Below are 16,942 nucleotides of genomic sequence, written 5' to 3'. Positions count from 1 at the left end.
ATCCAGCGAGTCGGCGAGGCCTGTGCCTCCTTGAGGCCCAGAGTTTCTTTCACGAGCAGTCTCTGGTGGATTAGTGGGGACTGCATACCCGCAACAAAACGTCCCGGATCAATAGTTCAGTATGTTCGTTAGCCGAAACCTGTGGGCAGCTGCAGTTTCTCCGTAGCACGAGGAACGCACGATAGAACTTGTCTAGTGACTCACCAAGGCTCTGCCGCCTCATTGCCTGCAGGTGCCGGGCGTAGGCTTGGTTTACTGGGTGGATATAATGTCCTTTGTGTAGTTCCATTGCGGAATCGTAGTCAGTTGCGTCCTTTTTAAAAAAATTAATTTTTATTCAAATTTTCACATTTTCACAAAATTGAAAACAATAACCGAAAATTCTAAGAACAAAAAAAACCAGAACTCCCCCCCCCCCCCCCCCCCCCACCCCCACCGCCGTAAATACAAAAGAGAAGCAATAAATTAACGCCCGGTCAGTAGCGTCCTTGATGAGCCTATAGATGTCCAGGCCCACTCTCGAGTGCAAGATCTGCAGTTTCTGCTCCCTCGTAGGTGTGCTTTCTGCCGTGCCGAGGTAGCCGTTAAAACATGCTAACCAGTGTTTAAAGGTTGCTGCTGCATTAGTCGCATGGGGGCTGAGTTGTCGACACTCCGGCTTGATGCGGACCTCCATCCGTTAAAATCTTGTCTATTAAATTGATGCACTATCAATTGACCACAGAAGCGAGGTTGTAGTCCGAACTGAAGGCTTTAATAGACAAGGTGTTTCCCCAGCAGCTCAGGTACAGAAAGGAAGCTGTGGGGAATGCACGGGCTCTTATACCCCGCCTTACAGGGCGGAGCTACGTTATAGCTCTAACCAATGGGTGACTAGTGTTACATACCATCGGGCCAATGAGCAGCGAGCCGTCTGCACTAATGGTGTCTCGGCATTGCTAGGTACCGTAGTACCTCTACTCATACTACCACAGCGTTATAAACCCCCTGATGTCTCCCAGGAGTTGTGTGGGAAGCTGACGGAGGTGGCGGGAAGGGTTCCATTAACTTGTTCTGCAGTCATGGCCTCAGCCCCTCGTACTCAGGAAGGCAGGAGGCTGTTGCGGGGGGGGGGGGGGGGCGCACTCTGCACACACCCCACCCCCCCACCCTCAGATGTTACCAATGATGGGTGTGTCCAGAACCAGGGGTCATAGCCTGAGGATTCAGGGTAAATCATTTCGGACAGAGATGAGGAGACACTTCTTCACCCAAAGAGTGGTGAGCCTGTGGAATTCATTACCACAGGAAGTAGTTGATGCTGAAACATTGAATATATTCAAGAGGTGGCTGGATAAGCACTTGGGGAGAATGGGATCAAAGGCCATGGGGAGAAAGCAGGATTAGGCTATTGAGTTGGATGATCAGCCATGATTGTGATGAATGGCGGAGCAGGCTCGCAGGGCGAAAAGGCCTCCTCCTGCTCCTATCATCTATGTATCTATGGGATTTAGGAATTCTTGCAAAAAGCCCACTTAACCTTCCTTGAATTAGAAAGAATTAAACAGCTAGCATTTGACTGGTGGGTGTGAACACTCACAATTGGCCACATGAATGAGGGATTAAGAGAAGTAATCCTGTTGGGTGAGCACAAAATAATTCCCTCTTGCAGAACTTTAAAAGTCATGTGGCTGGACAAAGAGATTCCGAAGCGAGAGGATCAGCTATTGTAGCTGCTGGACAACAAAACTCATTCACAACCTTCCAACTCAGAGTGACCTTGGGTTTAGTAATTCCCTAGTAATATCATTAAATATGAATTCTGGGTTCAGATAAAAATTTCTGAAATCGCATTTTACTTATAAGGACACAAACGTAAGACTATAGGAACCAGGAGCAGGAGTCAGCATTTCAAACCCTCGGCCCTGCTCCGCCATTCAATACTTTTTTAAATTCACTCTTTGGATGTGGGCGTCGCTGGGCTGGGCCAGCATTTGTTACCCATCCCTAATTGCCCTTGAACTGAGGGGCGAAGGATTGTTGTGTGTATCTGGAGTCACATTTCGGCCAGACCGGTAAGGACGGCTGATTCCCTTTCCTGAAGGACCTTAGTGAACTAGATGGGTTTTTACGACAATCGGCAATGGTTTCATGGTCATCATTCTACTTTTCATTCCAGATTTTTTTATTGAATTGAAATTTCACCATCTGCCAAGGTGGGATTTGAACTAGGATCCCGCACCTCTGGATTACTGGTCTAATGACAACACTACTGTACCATCGCCTCCCTAACAATCTTGGCTGATCTCGTCCAGGCCTGATCTCCCACCATCCTGCCCATTCCAATAATACTTCATCCCACCACTAATTAAAAACCTGGTTATCTCCTCCTCAAATTTCTTTAGTGTTCCGGCATCCACTGCTCCTTAATGTCAAAAAAAATCAACAAAGTTTATCATCTAGTTGTTTTTATTATAATCAAAGCAGCTCGCACAATTTGTGAAGACTTTACAAAGCTTTTCAGATTGTCATAAAGTATAAAACACTGCAATATGGGAAAGTAACTTCTAAAAGCAAGGTGAAAATATTCTGGTCATTCGTGTAGGTATTAGTCAACCTTCTGGCCGGTCTTCGAGTGCAGCTCTGATCCCATTGGTGTTCTCTGGCTGATGTTTCCACAGAAACGATCATTTGCTGGCCTGCAGAACTGTATAACAAATGAATTTAAACAATCGGAATGAGGAAAACGGATGGATTCACTTTTTTCTGTAAGTCAAATACTTCAAGCGATACTGGTGATAAAATAGGTGAGAGTGTGGATGGAGATATTCTGATGTAAGTGCTGAGGTTTGTTTGCCATAACCTCGCACTGTGATCTCGCTCCAATTTCCTGGGTTCGGGGAAGCTCTCTATTTTACATCTGGTGCCGACAGCTCTGGGGCACATCATGGGTTCCAGATTATACAATGCAACGCTGTGCCTGGTCCAGGGGCACTGTTTTTAAAAAATAAATTTAGAGTACCCAATTCATTTTTTCCAATTAAGGGGCAATTTAGTGTGCCCAATTCACCTACCCTGCACATCTTTGGGTTGTGGGGGCGAAACCCACGCAAACACGGGGAGAATGTGCAAACTCCACACGTACAGTGACCCAGAGCCGGGATCGAACCTGGGACTCAATGCGCCACCGTGCTGCCCTCAGGGGCACTGTTGATCCTCCTTTACCCATGTTCAAGGCCGCCTTTGTACACAGGCATGCATTATAAATAAATAATTTAATTAAACAGTGCTTTGCCTTGACTGCCGACTTAAATTTTCCCCACCTTGCGCTCCCGCGTAAAAATGAAATCTCCTGATGAACTAACATTTTTATCCTTTCTGTTAACGAGTTTAAAATTCACCCCAAAGGTCATTGTTATCACACTCGAATGGCTCCCTTGTTAAAATTTCACAGGGAGAACTTATTTTCTTGTGGATTATGCGTTGCTTTTCTTGGCAACTTTCAAAGTGCCTGAGCTTTTAGGCTGAAGTAAAATATCTGTAAATATTAGAGCAAATAGATTTCATATTTTATACCTGGCCCTTTTGCAAAATGTGCGTAGCATGTGACTGAAGCGGAGCAAACAGCCATAGCCGCAAAGAGCAGCCAACGGAATATAGTCCATATCTTCAGCAGAACCTCTCTGATTAAACAAGGAATTATAATTAATACAGTACAAAATAATTTAACTCACAGTTTATGCAATATGACCATCTATAATGTCAAAACAATTCTGCAAAATTATAATGAACGGAGTGACAGTTTTTACAAGCTATGGGGTGATTTTCAAAGTGTAATCACACCTCGGAGTTTTGGGCTTTGTACACACAGGGAAAATATCTCTGACAGGAATTGCGCAGAGACGAGCTGTGTTCTGGTGAGACTGCATCTCTCTGTTGAGGATGCATTACAGCAGTGTTCTAAGGTTTCTTCAGTAACACCTTCCAAACCTGTGACCATCCACAGTTGGAAAGACAAGGCCAACAGGTAAAGCAGCACCACCTCAAATTCACCTTTTCAACTACCACACTAAGTTGAATTGGAAAATTATCATGGTTCCTTCACATTTTCTGGGTCAAAATGCTCTTATGAGAAAATATATGGCACCAAGATGGCGGTTGCGAGGATTATATGCTAAATTGCCCGTAGTGTCCTAATTAAAGTAAGGTTAAGGGGGGGGGGGTTGTTGGGTTACGGGTATAGGGTGGATACGTGGGTTTGAGTAGGGTGATCATGGCTCGGCACAACATTGAGGGCCGAAGGGCCTGTTCTGTGCTGTACTGTTCTATGTTCTATGTTCTATGTTAATAACATCACGTTGCTCATCATGACCTGTGAGGAAAGCAGGATTATCTAACAACCGTGGCTTCAATGAGGGTGGCACAAAACTGATATTTAGAAGTTGCAAATTAAAATCTTACCTTGAGGTATCGTTGGAACCATTTGGTCTTCCTATTGTCAGAAATAAACATGAATGAATAATTTGATGAATAACTGCCAACCACCACAATTATTATCTTTAACGTACTGTATTTATGGAAAGTGAACCTGGGTATTGTGAGCAGCGAAATGGTGGGAGTGGGTGGCCAGAAGGGTAGGAAAATGTTACATTTTTCCTGAACACTTGCTGATTACGTTTTCTTAAGCCAGTTAGTCAAACACAGGATGAATGAACAATGATTTTTGAGAGGACGTCTTTGTCCTTGACTGACACGAAAGCTGAGGAAAAGGTAGATTCTGAGGGGCCTTCACAAAGAGCTTATAGTGTTGGAAGGACAATAATCTGTGAGGTATTGCACAAACTTTCAACATATTTTTAATATCAACATTTTCTTGTAGTATTAGTGAAAGTTTTGGACACTATACCCAGAGAGCTGATAGAAGCTGGAACTTGTTAAATGTGGAACTAGGGACAGTACCTCCAATCCAGTCATGGCTTTCAGATCTTGCTGGGGTGCAGGGTGGGCAGTCCAGGCCACGGGTGGTTCATGTGAGGCCGGGTCAGCTGGTGTAAGGATCATATGGAGCGGCGGATAGAGTGGATGGTGAAGCCAGTATCTAGTCTGGAGCCACACCGTGCCAAAGTGGCACCTAGCCGAGTTGTCCAGCGCGTTTTTTAAAATTTCAATCAGTTAAAATTGGTGCCTTGAGCATCCTAAAAATGTCTGGTTTGCGGACGGACACTGTTGTTTTTTTGGTCAGCGGATCTGAGACGTTCTACCTGTACCACAAGGTGTAATTGTGACAAATTTCATAGATGCTCTTCGGGGGAAATTGAGCTAAACTTAGCGAGGGGGAAAGTAAGAGAAGGATGGGCTGAAAGTTTGAGATGAAGTAGGGTGGCCGCAATGTGTAAATAAAGAACTCAGCATTGACCAATTGTTATTGTTTTGTGAGTTTAATTCAACACTGATTGAATGATAATAATTTTATATTGAACCATACCTTCAGCAGTTGTCAGATTTTTTACCTGGACGATCTTTATGTTCTTTACTGTCACTGCTCCACACCAGTACTCTCCTTCATCGGCTTTATTAATGTTGCCCAGGGTAACAGCAAAATTATGAGAATTATTAATAGTGATTGAAACACTCCCATTTTGCAGATTGGTTACAGCCCCATCAGAGCTGGCAATAATGGTGCATTTATTTCTAGAGGTTACTTTACACAGGAATTTCTTATAGAATTTCTCCTCCTCCGTGTACAGACATGGTACAGTGGCGACATTTCCCACAACACCACTGATCTCTGATACAATTGGCTCCCATGTACCTGTTGATAAATGAGAAACACAATCAATAAAAGTTCAAAATGCTGAAAAACTGAGCATCTTTATATTGCTCAAAATATAATAAACCAGCCAAATGTTGAAAATGTCAGAAATATTTTCTGTTTTTAATGTACGGACTGGATTATAGTGTAACATGCACTGTAATCATTGAAGGCTCCTGCGTTCAATTCCTGCTCGTTCTAAACCTTTAATTTAATATTTCAGAGGTGTGTGGGTCTACGTTTAGTGAACCATTTCTATTTCTGTAGCTGCAGTGAAATTGCTCAGAACGTTCGGGTGAATTTTTAAAGTGGATGAAGGGACCCCAACTCCAGGCCTGTTGGACACAAACTGAGCATCGCTTTGGATAAACACTAAAAATATACAAACAATGTGAGTTTGTTACTTGTAGGTCAAATGGAGTTTCAGTTTTCATCGCCAGAACCATTGGGTCTGAGATTAACTGCTGAACTGCTTTTATACTAAAGAAAATGGTCAGATGTTCCTTCTGCGCTGTAAATTCTATGATTCAATGACATCGTGTTCTAATTTGGGAAGGGTTTTTCATGCCGTCAGCAGTATTTTGCCAACTTTGATGTCAGATGTGATGAAAGACAGCAGGCGTTACTATTATTATTAATTAATAAGTGGGAAGTCAGCAGCACGGTAGCACAGTGATTAGCACAGTGGCTTCATGACGCCAGGGTCCCAGGTTCGATTCCCAGCTTGGGTCACTGTCTGTGCAGAGTCTGCATGATCTCCCCGTGTCTGCGTGCTCCGGGTGCTCCGCTTTCCTCCCACAAGTCCCGAAAGAGGGGCTGTTAGGGAATTTGGACATTCTGAATTCTCCCTCCTTGTACCCGAACAGGCGCCGGAATGTGGCGACTAGGGGAATTTTCACTGTAACTTCATTGCAGTGTTATCGTAAGCCTACTTGTGACAATAATAAAGATTATTATTATTATATCCCATCAGCACTTAATCCATTTTAGTAATCTATTAATTGTCGAACTGGGAAGAAATTATGAGGGCTCAGGACAATAGGAGTGAGTCTCGGTGGCCTGGTTGTTCCCCCACCCCCATCTCGCCAATCTCTTCTCTGCATCTCTGATGGTCACCCCCCCCCCCCCCCCCCCCCCCCCCCCCCCTCCCCCCTGTCCCCCCTGTCCCCGGCCCATTGACGTCCAGTACACTACGTGCAGTAGAGCTGGACACCTGGGTCATTTCTAGTTCCGGCCTTCCCTGCGACCTGCGTGCTCAGGGCTGGGAGGGTGGTGGGAAGAGACGGAGCAACAGAGAAGGCAGGGAGGGAATGAGTAGGGAAAAAAGGTGGAAAGATGGGCGGATAATGGGGGATGGAGAGTCAAAGAGGGGGGGGGTGGAGGAGAGGGAGGCAGGAGGAGAAGGGGAGGGGGGGAATATGAAGGAAGAAACCTGATGTAATCCAGGAGTGTGGGCCGGGGGGGGAGGGGGGGTGTGGGGGGGGGGGGGGGGGGGGGGGACAGTTGGCAGAAAATGACTCCAGAGGGGCAGATGGGGAAGATAAATACTGCAATCTGGGATAGCGGGGGTGAGGTGGCAGGGGGGGGGGGGGGCAAGGGGATGTACTGTATTAGTTGTAAGTTATGAGGAAAAACATAAAAAACTAGCTCAAAAAGATATGTTAATATAGAAGCTGCTTCCTCTAAAGTTAGCTCAGATTTCGGCTGATTGAAGGAATAGAAATTCAGAAATATGGGCCATAATTCTCCTGTTTAAAAACCCCAGAATCTTTCCAGCAGGAAAACCATTGAATGGGATTTAGAATGTTTTATTCACAGGATTGGGCTTTACATAGTACCATAGAAATTACAGTGCAGAAGGAAGCCATTCAGCCCATTGGGGACAACGTGCAAACTCCGCACAGACTGTCTCCTGAGGCCAGAAATGGGCCCAGATCCCTGGAGCTGAGCCACCACTGTGCCAACATGCCACCCATACTTTGGGCTTGAGAGGGGTGGGGCCTAATCTCTCTGACAGGTATTCGGCGCCCCCCCCATTTCACAATATTGATGCAGCTCCCTCACAAATCGCTGGCAAGACCCCCACCTCCCCCCACCCAGGACCACTGGCAAGGCCCCTCACCCCCACCCTATTGCTGACAAGGTTCCCACACCACTGGCACCCATCTTTAATATTGATTAATTTATTAATAAATTAATCCTTATTGTCACAAGTCGGCTTACATTAACACTGCAATCAAGTTACTGTGAAAATCCCCTAGTCACCACATTCTGGTGCCTGTTCGGGTACACAGAGGGAGAATTCAGAATGTCCAATTCACCTAACAAGAAATGGTGTGAGACAGAAATGTTACGAGACAGGTGAAATGAAATGGGATGAAAACAAAATGGGTCGAGGTGGGGTAGAGCTAATCATCTGAAGTTGTTGAATTCGTTGTTGAGACCAGAAGGCTGTAGCGTGCCTAACCGGAAGATGAGATGCTGTTCCTCCAGTTTGCATTGAGCTTCACTGGAACATTGCCGCAGGCCAAGGACAGACATGTGGGCATGGGAGCAGGGTCTTGTGTTAAAATGGCATGCAACGGGAAGGTCAGGGTCCTGAATACGCACAGACCGAAGATACTCAGCAAAGCGATCACCCAGGCTGCGTTTAGTCTCTCCGATATAGAGGAGACCACATTGGGAGCAGCGAATGCAGTAGACCAAATTGGAAGAGATGCAAGTGAAACGCTGCTTAACCTGGAATGAGTGTTTTGGGCCTGGGATGTTAAGCATGGAAGAGGTAAAGGGGCAGGTGTTACACCTCCTGCGATTGCATGGGAAGGTGCCATGGGTGATGGGAGAGGTGTTGGGTGGAGGAGTGGGCCAGATTATCTCGGAGCGAACGGTCTCTGCGGAACGCTGACAGAGGGAGTGAAGGGAAGACGTGCTTGGTGGTGGCATCACGCTGGAGATGGCAAAAATGGCGGAGGATTATGCTTTTCATCCCATTTCATTTCAACTATCTCTTACCATTTCTTTCTTTCTTGTCTTTCCTAATATATATTTAACTCCCCGCCCCATCTTATCAACCTTTCCTTATCCCTTCTCCCCTTTGCTTCCCCCTTCCCATCCCCCCCACATCTCCATCTGTCACAGTTTAGCCTCTGATGTTAGTTTTTCTGCTGTTTGGCCTTTCACACCTTTTGTTCTCTCTGTGGACTGCCATCTTTCCCCTTGGTTTCTGTGGCTATTAGCACCCAGTTTCCCTCGGTTTCTGTAGCTGTGGCTCATCTTTCATTCTCACTCCACAGTATAAATATTTCCCACTTTCTCTGTCTTTTAGCTTTGACAAAGAGTCATCGGACTCGAAACGTTTGCTCTTTTCTCTCCCTACAGATGCTGCCAGACCTGCTGAGATTTTCCAGCATTTTCTCTTTCGTTTCAGATTCCAGCATCCGCAGTAATTTGCTTTTATCCTATGTTTAGAGAGGTTAATGGAAATGGATAGAAATGGGAGGATGGGAGGCCTTTACTTGCACATAAGGAACTGTGATAATCCTTTCATAGTCTGAGCTCACACAGCAGCAGTGTTACTGCAGCCCAACCACATTATCAACGCTAGAATCAATCTTCTGAAACATTCTTACCTGTGAAAACCTTCAGCAATATAACATCTGAAATATTGAATGAGCTGGTATCTTCTAGTCCACAGCAGTATGCTCCTGTTTCTATCTCTTGAAGGTGTCGTATGGTTACCGAAATCTTGCCATTTGTATTAGCAATTGATGTTCCTCGATAATCATTTCTGACTTTGTGCCCATCAATGCTCGATATATGATTGCACCGAGTTCCCGAAGTTGTCCTGCACCACCAGATTGCAGAGTTTCCTTTGTACCTTTCTCCCTGTAGACATCCCACTGTGATGGTTTCTCCCACTGCAGCTCTCATCACTATCGGAGCCGTCTGTGTCTGTGAAGCTGTTGGGTGAAACATGTTTTAAGAAAGCTGGAAATATCCCAACAATCAATTTTAGACAATCCTTTCACAAGGGGACACACACAAATCCTGAGTGGGACCGGTCTCAAGAACCTTAAAGCAGAGAAGGAGGCCATTCGGCCCGTCATGTCTGTGCCAGCTCTTAGAACATTTATTGTCCAATTTAATCCCACACCCCAGCCCCTCCCCCCGAAACCCTGCACATTGGTCCCCTTCAAATGTATGTCCATCAGCCTTTGGAAAGTTCCTCTGGAATCACATTCCATGATTATTCCAGTTGGTGTTTTCCAGATGGTAACAGCCTAATGTGTGAAATAACGTCTCCTCATTTACCCACTGTTTTTTCTCCCAACTATTTTAACTCTATGATCTCTTGTTACCAATCCACCAGCAGAGGAAATAATTACTCTCCACCTGCTGCATGAGACCCTTCCTCAATTTCAATACTTTTTTCCCTTTTATCTTTTCTGCTCTAAGGACAATAATCCCAATTTCTCCAATCTGCCCACAAATCCAAACTGCCACATCCCTGGTATCATCCTGGTAAATCTGCCCTGTGCCCTCGCCAGGGGCTTGACCTCCTCCCTCAAGTGTGTTGCCCAGAGTTGAACACAGTACCTAACCAGTGAGTAGTGAAGGGTTAACATAACTCCTCACTTTGTATTTATTACTCCGATTTAAAATTCAAAAATCATCCTCACATTAACTTTATATTGCAATTATCAGCTTCTTTAAGCTTGGGGGAGTGATTCGGGATGGCACAGCCGCACAGTGGTTAGCACTGCTGCCTCACATCTCCAGGGGCTCGGGTTCAATTCCGGCCTCGGGTGACTGTCTCTGTGGAGTTTGCCACATTCTCCCCGTGTCTGCGTGGGTTTCCTTCGGGTGCTCCGGTTCCCTCCCACAGTCCAAAGATGTGCAGATTAGGTGGATTGGCCGTGCTACATTGCCCCTTAGTGTCCAAAAGGTTAGGTGAGATACTGGGTTGTGGGGATAGGGTGGAGGCGTGGCCCTAAGTAGGGTGCTGTTTCCAAGAACCGGTGCAGAGTCAATGGGCCGAATGGCCTCCCTCTGCACTGTAGGGCTTCTGTGATTCAACGGCTTCGTTGGGCCCAAAAAGGCCGTTGAATCCTGCGAGAGGCCCCTCGTGAGATTTGCGACGCTGGAAACAACGGAATCTCACGAGACGTCGCGATCTGGATCTCGCTCTCGCTGCGCGTGACCCAGATCGGTATATTTAAATTAGCCATTAGGCAATCGCCGGAGTCTCCCAGCACTTGGGATGTAACGGTCACTCCTGGGAGATCTTCGTCAGGACGCCATTTAGAGCTGGTTTCCAGAAACATGGATCAGGCAAAACAGACCCAAACAGGGTGGTGGGGGGGGGGGGGGGGGGGGGGGGGGGGGGGAGGGGAGGGGGGGGTGGGTGGCTGCTCCCAGCCATTAGAGACCCTGGGTGGTTGGGGGCAGGGCAGGGTGATACCCTGGAACTCCCTCTGCTAGCCTGTCACCTTGACCCTCCCACCCTGGCACCTTGGCAGTGCCATCTTGCCGCTGCCTGGGTGCCAGGCTGGCAGTACCATCGTGTCCAGGTAGCAGATTGACACTGATGGCGATCAGGCCCAGTGGAGCCTTACCAGGTGGAGGAGGGGTGACAGGGTGTTCCCAATGACCTCCCCAAGGTTGGGGTCAGAAGGGTGAAAAGGAGGGGGGGGGGGGGAGGGCTGAAAGTGTGCAAGGTGGGGGCAGAAGGATTGGGTCAGTATTTCAAAATGCGAGGTGCATTTCCTGCCGGTGAGCAGAAGCAGGAAATCGCTCAAAGTGCAGCCTCAGGGGGGAGTCACTCCCCTCGGCCAAAAGAACAGCAAAGTGCCGTTCAATATTGGGGTGTTTTTCAGCTCTGCAGCCACCCGGAAACACCCTGCTAAACGCGTGCCAACCAGACATAAACATTGTCTGCTTGAATTGCCCTGAGGTTTCTCATCAACCCTCTTGGGATGAAGCTCAAATCTAGTTGGATTTGTAGCTTCGGATGAGCTGTGGGGTTAGTGAAGTGTCCATTTTAACTCTGCAATCAAGGGGCAGCACGGTGGCGCAGTGGGTTAGCCCTGTGGCCTCAGGGCGCTGAGGACCCAGGTTCGATCCCGGCTCCGGGTCACTGTCCGTGTGGAGTTTACACATTCTCCCCGTGTTTGCGTGGGTTTCGCCCCCACAACTCAAAGATGTGCAGGGTAGGTGGATTGGCCTCGCTAAATTGCCCCTTAATTGGAAAAAAATGAAAAAGGAAGTTTAACTCTGCAATCCTGGACAGAATTGGACTTCCCAGTCTGTTGGGCGACAGGACTTACACTCTGCAAATTTATGTTACTGCATGTGTGTCCTGATTGTAGCTGCCTCATCTTAACCAATTGACTGCTGTTTCTACAATCCTTTGGTCAGATAGTTCTGTTCCTCCATCTCACTGCTGCTATTGGGGGGTCTATAGAAAACTCCCAATAAAGTGACTGCTCCTCTCTTGTTTCTGACTTCCACCCAAACTGACTCAGAAGACAAACCTTCCTCCACTACCACATTTTCTGCAGTGTGGTGCACTCCCTAATTCACAGTGCCACTCCCCCTCCTCTTTTACCTCCCTCTCTATTCTTCTTAAAACATCTAAACCACAAAACATCGAACAACTATTCTAGCCGCTGTGAAATCCATGTCTCCGTAATGGCCACATCATAGTTCCAAGTACTGATCCATGCTCTGAGTTCATCTCCCTTATTCCTGACACTTCTTACATTGAAACAGACACACTTTAACCCATTCCACTGAGTGCAACTTTGCCCTATCAACTGTCTATCCTTCCTCACAGACTTGCTGCATACTATTTCAGCCCATTCAACAGCTACCCTATCCTCTGATCCATAGCTCTGGTTCCCATCCCCCTGCCAAACTAGTTTAAACCCTCCCGAAGAGCTCGAGGAAACCTCCCACCCAGGATATTGGTGCCCCTCCAGTTTAGGTGCAATCCGTCCTTCATGTTCTGGTCCCACCTTCGCCAGAAGATATCCCAATGATCCACATATCTGAAGCCTTCCCTCCTGCACCAGCCCTGTAGCCATGTGTTCAGCTGCACTCGTTCTCTGTTCCTTGCCTCACTAGCACGTGGCACCGGTAGCAATCCTGAGATCAGTACTCTGCTTGTCCTGCTCTTTAGCTTCCAACCTAACTCCCTTTTTAGATCCTCATCCCTTTTCTTAGCTGTGTTGTTGGTGCCTATGTGCACCACGACTTCTGGTTGCTCCCCCTCCCCCTTCAGAATCCTGCAGACTCAATCCGAGACATCCCTGACCCTGGCACCCGGGAGGCAACATACCTTCCGGGAGTCTCGTTCGCGACCACAGAATCTCCTACCCGTTTCCCTAACCATTGAGGCTCCTATCACTATTGCTTTTGTATTCTTCCCCTTCCCTTCTGGGCCACAGACCCAGGCTCAGTGCCGGAGACCTGGCTGCTTGGGCCTCCCCCCGGTAGGTCCCCAACAGCATCCAAAACGGTACACTTGTTTTGAAGGGGAACGGCCACGAAGGATCCCTGCACTGTCTGCCTGTTCCTTTTCCTTCCCCTGAGTGTAACCCAGCTACTCTTGTCCTGCACCTTGGGTGTGGCTACCTCCCTGTAACTCTTCTCTATCACCCCCTCTGCCTCCCGGATGATCCGAAGTTCATCCAGCTCTAGCTCCAGTTCCCTAACGCGGTCTCCGAGGAGCTGGAGTTGGGTGCACATCCGGCAGGTGTAATCACCATCCACATCCTACAGGAGGCGCTGGTAACTGCCCTAGCTTCCATCCCCTCTGATTTGAATTCCCAAAGAGCTTTAAAAGGAAAAAAAAGATTAAACACCCGTTAGGCCCTTAAAATATATATATATATATATACTGCTAAATGGTGCTATGTCTTTTCGTCCGACGTCATTTCGTCCAACGACACTTCGTCCACGTCTTTTGGTCCAACGTCTTTTTGTCCGCCCGTCTTTTGGTCCAACGTCACTTCGTCCAATTATCCAATTACAAATAGTTTAATTTAGTTTTTCAATGTTACTGCTCAAGGATCCTCTCCACCTATTTCACCTCTTGAGGTTGAGTTCTGCATTTGTGCTGCTTGATCTCCAGACATTATTAAGATAAACTGCAGGATATTCACCCATGTATGCTCCAGCGTGATGAGAGCCATTGTATCTGATGGAATATTTGATCATTGCAGACCTGTAATGTCAGAACCCACTGCCAACCAGAGGTTTTAATCACTCGACGAAAATCGAGTTTAAATCTGCTTCTTTCAGAACTGCACTCATTGTCTAAATCCAATTAGACTCCCACTTATATCTGTGTCTGTCGGAATTGTAGAATATCAAATCATCTTGTCCTCTCCCCATTATTCTCTCTCGGGTACAGTTCTGTAAATCTAACTTTTAGGGAATTTCGGGAATTTACAATTTACATCAATTTTAAGTAATTTCGGGAATTTTAAGTAATTAGTAAACTTTTAGATTTTTTAACTGCATTTTTAGATTTTTTAACTTTTTAACTGCATTTTTCAACTTACATTTTACTTGCATTTTATCAATTACTTGCATTTTATCAATTAAATGGTTTTATACGGAGTTAATTTGTAATTGGATAATTGGACGATGTGACGTTGGACCAAAAGACGGGCGGACAAAAAGACGTTGGACCAAAAGACGTGGACGAAGTATCGTTGGACGAAAAGACGCGACACGCTGCTAAATATATATATATATACTGCTAAATATATATATATATATATACTGCTAAATATATATATATATACTGCTAAATATATATATATATACTGCTAAATATATATATATACTGCTAAATATATATATATATTGCTAAATATATATATATATATATACTGCTAAATATATATATATATACTGCTAAATATATATATATACTGCTAAATATATATATATATATACTGCTAAATATATATATATATATATACTGCTAATTATATATATATATACTGCTAAATATATATATATATACTGCTAAATATATATATATACTGCTAAATATATATATATACTGCTAAATATATATATATACTGCTAAATATATATATATACTGCTAAATATATATATATACTGCTAAATATATATATATATATACTGCTAAATATATATATATATATATATACTGTAAATATATATATATATACTGCTAAATATATATATATATATACTGCTAAATATATATATATACTGCTAAGTATATATATACTGCTAAATATATATATATACTGCTAAATATATATATATACTGCTAAATATATATATATACTGCTAAATATATATATATATATACTGTAAATATATATATATATACTGCTAAATATATATATATACTGCTAAATATATATATATACTGCTAAATATATATATATATACTGCTAAATATATATATATATACTGCTAAGTATATATATATACTGCTAAATATATATATATACTGCTAAATATATATATACTGCTAAATATATATATATACTGCTAAATATATATATATATATACTGCTAAATATATATATATATACTGCTAAATATATATATATATATACTGCTAAATATATATATACTGCTAAATATATATATATACTGCTAAATATATATATGTATATATTGCTAAAAACGGGCGGCCTGCCCGACAGCTGCCCGACACCGAACCAGGCTCCGGAAATAACAACAGCAAACCCAGCTCTGCCGACCCTGCAAGTTCCTCCTTACTAACATCTGGGGGCTTGTGCCAATGTTGGGAGAGCTATTTCACAGCCTAGCTAAACAACAGCCTAATATAGTCATACTCACAGAATCATATCTTACAGCCCATGTCACAGACTGCACAATTACCATTTCTGGGAATGTCCTGTCTATTCGGCAGGACAGACCCAGCAGAGGTGGTGGTACAGTGGTATGCAGTCGGGAGGGAGTTGCCCTGGGAGTCCTCAACATCGACTCTGGACCCCGTGATGTCCCCATGGCTTATTCACCACTTGTCTGGGTGAGCGCAGCTCCAACAACACTCAATAAGCTCAACACCATCCAGGACAAAGCAGCCCCGCTTGATTGCTCCCCCTTCCACAAACATTCAAACCCTCGACCACTGCGAACAGTGGCAGCCGTGTGTACCATCTACAAGATGCACCTCAGTAACTCACCAAGGTTCCTTAGATCGCACCTTCCAAATCCACGACCACTACCATCCAGAAGGACAAGAGCAGCAGATACCTGGGAACCCCCCCACCTGGAGGTTCCCCTCCAAGTCACTCACCATCCTGACTAGGAAATAGATCGCTGTTCCTTCACTGTCGTTGGAACTCCCTCCCGAACAGCACAGTGGGTGTACCTACACCCAGACTGCAGCGGTTCAAGAAGGCAGCTCACCACCACTTTCTGAAGGGCAGCTAGGGATGGGCCATAAATGCTGGCATAACCAGCGGCACCCACATCCCCGAACTGAATTTAAAAAATAGAAACGTCGTGCCATTTTTCTCAGACATAAACATGAGCTGTTACTCCAAATATAGAATTGGAAAATCTTACTTGATATCAAAGTGAGGAACAGCAACGCAGTAATAATCATGCTCCCAATGGTTTCCACAGTTTTCAGTGCCTCTGTATCGGTCAGAAGATCTGCGATGAATCATTTACTTCCTCCTTGATCCAGCAATATCTGCCCAACACATACAGGATAAGAGAAGCTGACCAATCATACTGCTTCACAACATTATTTGTGTCGATGCCACTTGTTGCAATTTGAGGAAATGATCTCTTGTTGGCTGACCATTGCCAAATTCCGACATTAAGTAAAGATATTGGGCGGGATGCTCCGCCGTCGGGATGCTCCGTTTTGCTGGCAGCCTGGGGGTTTCCTGACAGCGTGGGCTGCCCCACAATAGGAAACCCGATTGACTGGCCAGCGTAATGGAACATCCCGCCGGCGTGATGGGGCAGAAATGCGGTTCGGCGGGATGGAGCATCCTGCTGTCTCTATGTGAAAATATCTTTTCAATTTCAATTTCTGGTTGTTTTGCTTCTTGCTGTAATGTGTATCAATATAATAAATTATCCTCTTGGTGCTTTATGCAGGAAATTACTCCAAA

General features: G+C 45.0%; 2 protein-coding genes across 2 annotated transcripts in view; both read right to left on the bottom strand.

Moving 5' to 3' along the window:
* LOC119978316 (polymeric immunoglobulin receptor-like) overlaps nt 1-16,942 on the bottom strand; it is a 177,556-nt gene that overhangs the window by 105,464 nt on the left and 55,150 nt on the right. The gene's annotated exons all lie outside the window — the stretch shown is intronic.
* LOC119978321 (polymeric immunoglobulin receptor-like) lies at nt 2,431-16,474 on the bottom strand. Its single transcript, XM_038819864.1, has 6 exons — nt 16,383-16,474; nt 9,421-9,750; nt 5,465-5,791; nt 4,441-4,471; nt 3,556-3,662; nt 2,431-2,686 (listed from the first exon to the last, which is right to left on the bottom strand). The coding sequence occupies exons 1-6, from the start codon at nt 16,420-16,422 to the stop codon at nt 2,667-2,669; spliced, it is 855 nt and encodes a 284-aa protein (XP_038675792.1). The 5' UTR covers nt 16,423-16,474; the 3' UTR covers nt 2,431-2,666.

This window comes from Scyliorhinus canicula, chromosome 15 (assembly GCF_902713615.1).
Source record: "Scyliorhinus canicula chromosome 15, sScyCan1.1, whole genome shotgun sequence".
Taxonomy (NCBI): Eukaryota; Metazoa; Chordata; class Chondrichthyes; order Carcharhiniformes; family Scyliorhinidae; genus Scyliorhinus; species Scyliorhinus canicula.
This window is presented reverse-complemented; position numbering and strand designations above follow the sequence as displayed.

Excerpts from the sequence above, each read along its gene's own strand:
- LOC119978321 (XM_038819864.1), bottom strand. The coding sequence starts at position 16,422 with ATGATTATTACTGCGTTGCTGTTCCTCACTTTGATATCAA. Across the intron at positions 4,472-5,464 it reads AAATCTGACAACTGCTGAAG|GAAGACCAAATGGTTCCAAC; the intron begins GTATGGTTCAAT and ends TTCTGACAATAG. Across the intron at positions 2,687-3,555 it reads ACATTTTGCAAAAGGGCCAG|TTCTGCAGGCCAGCAAATGA; the intron begins GTATAAAATATG and ends TTTGTTATACAG.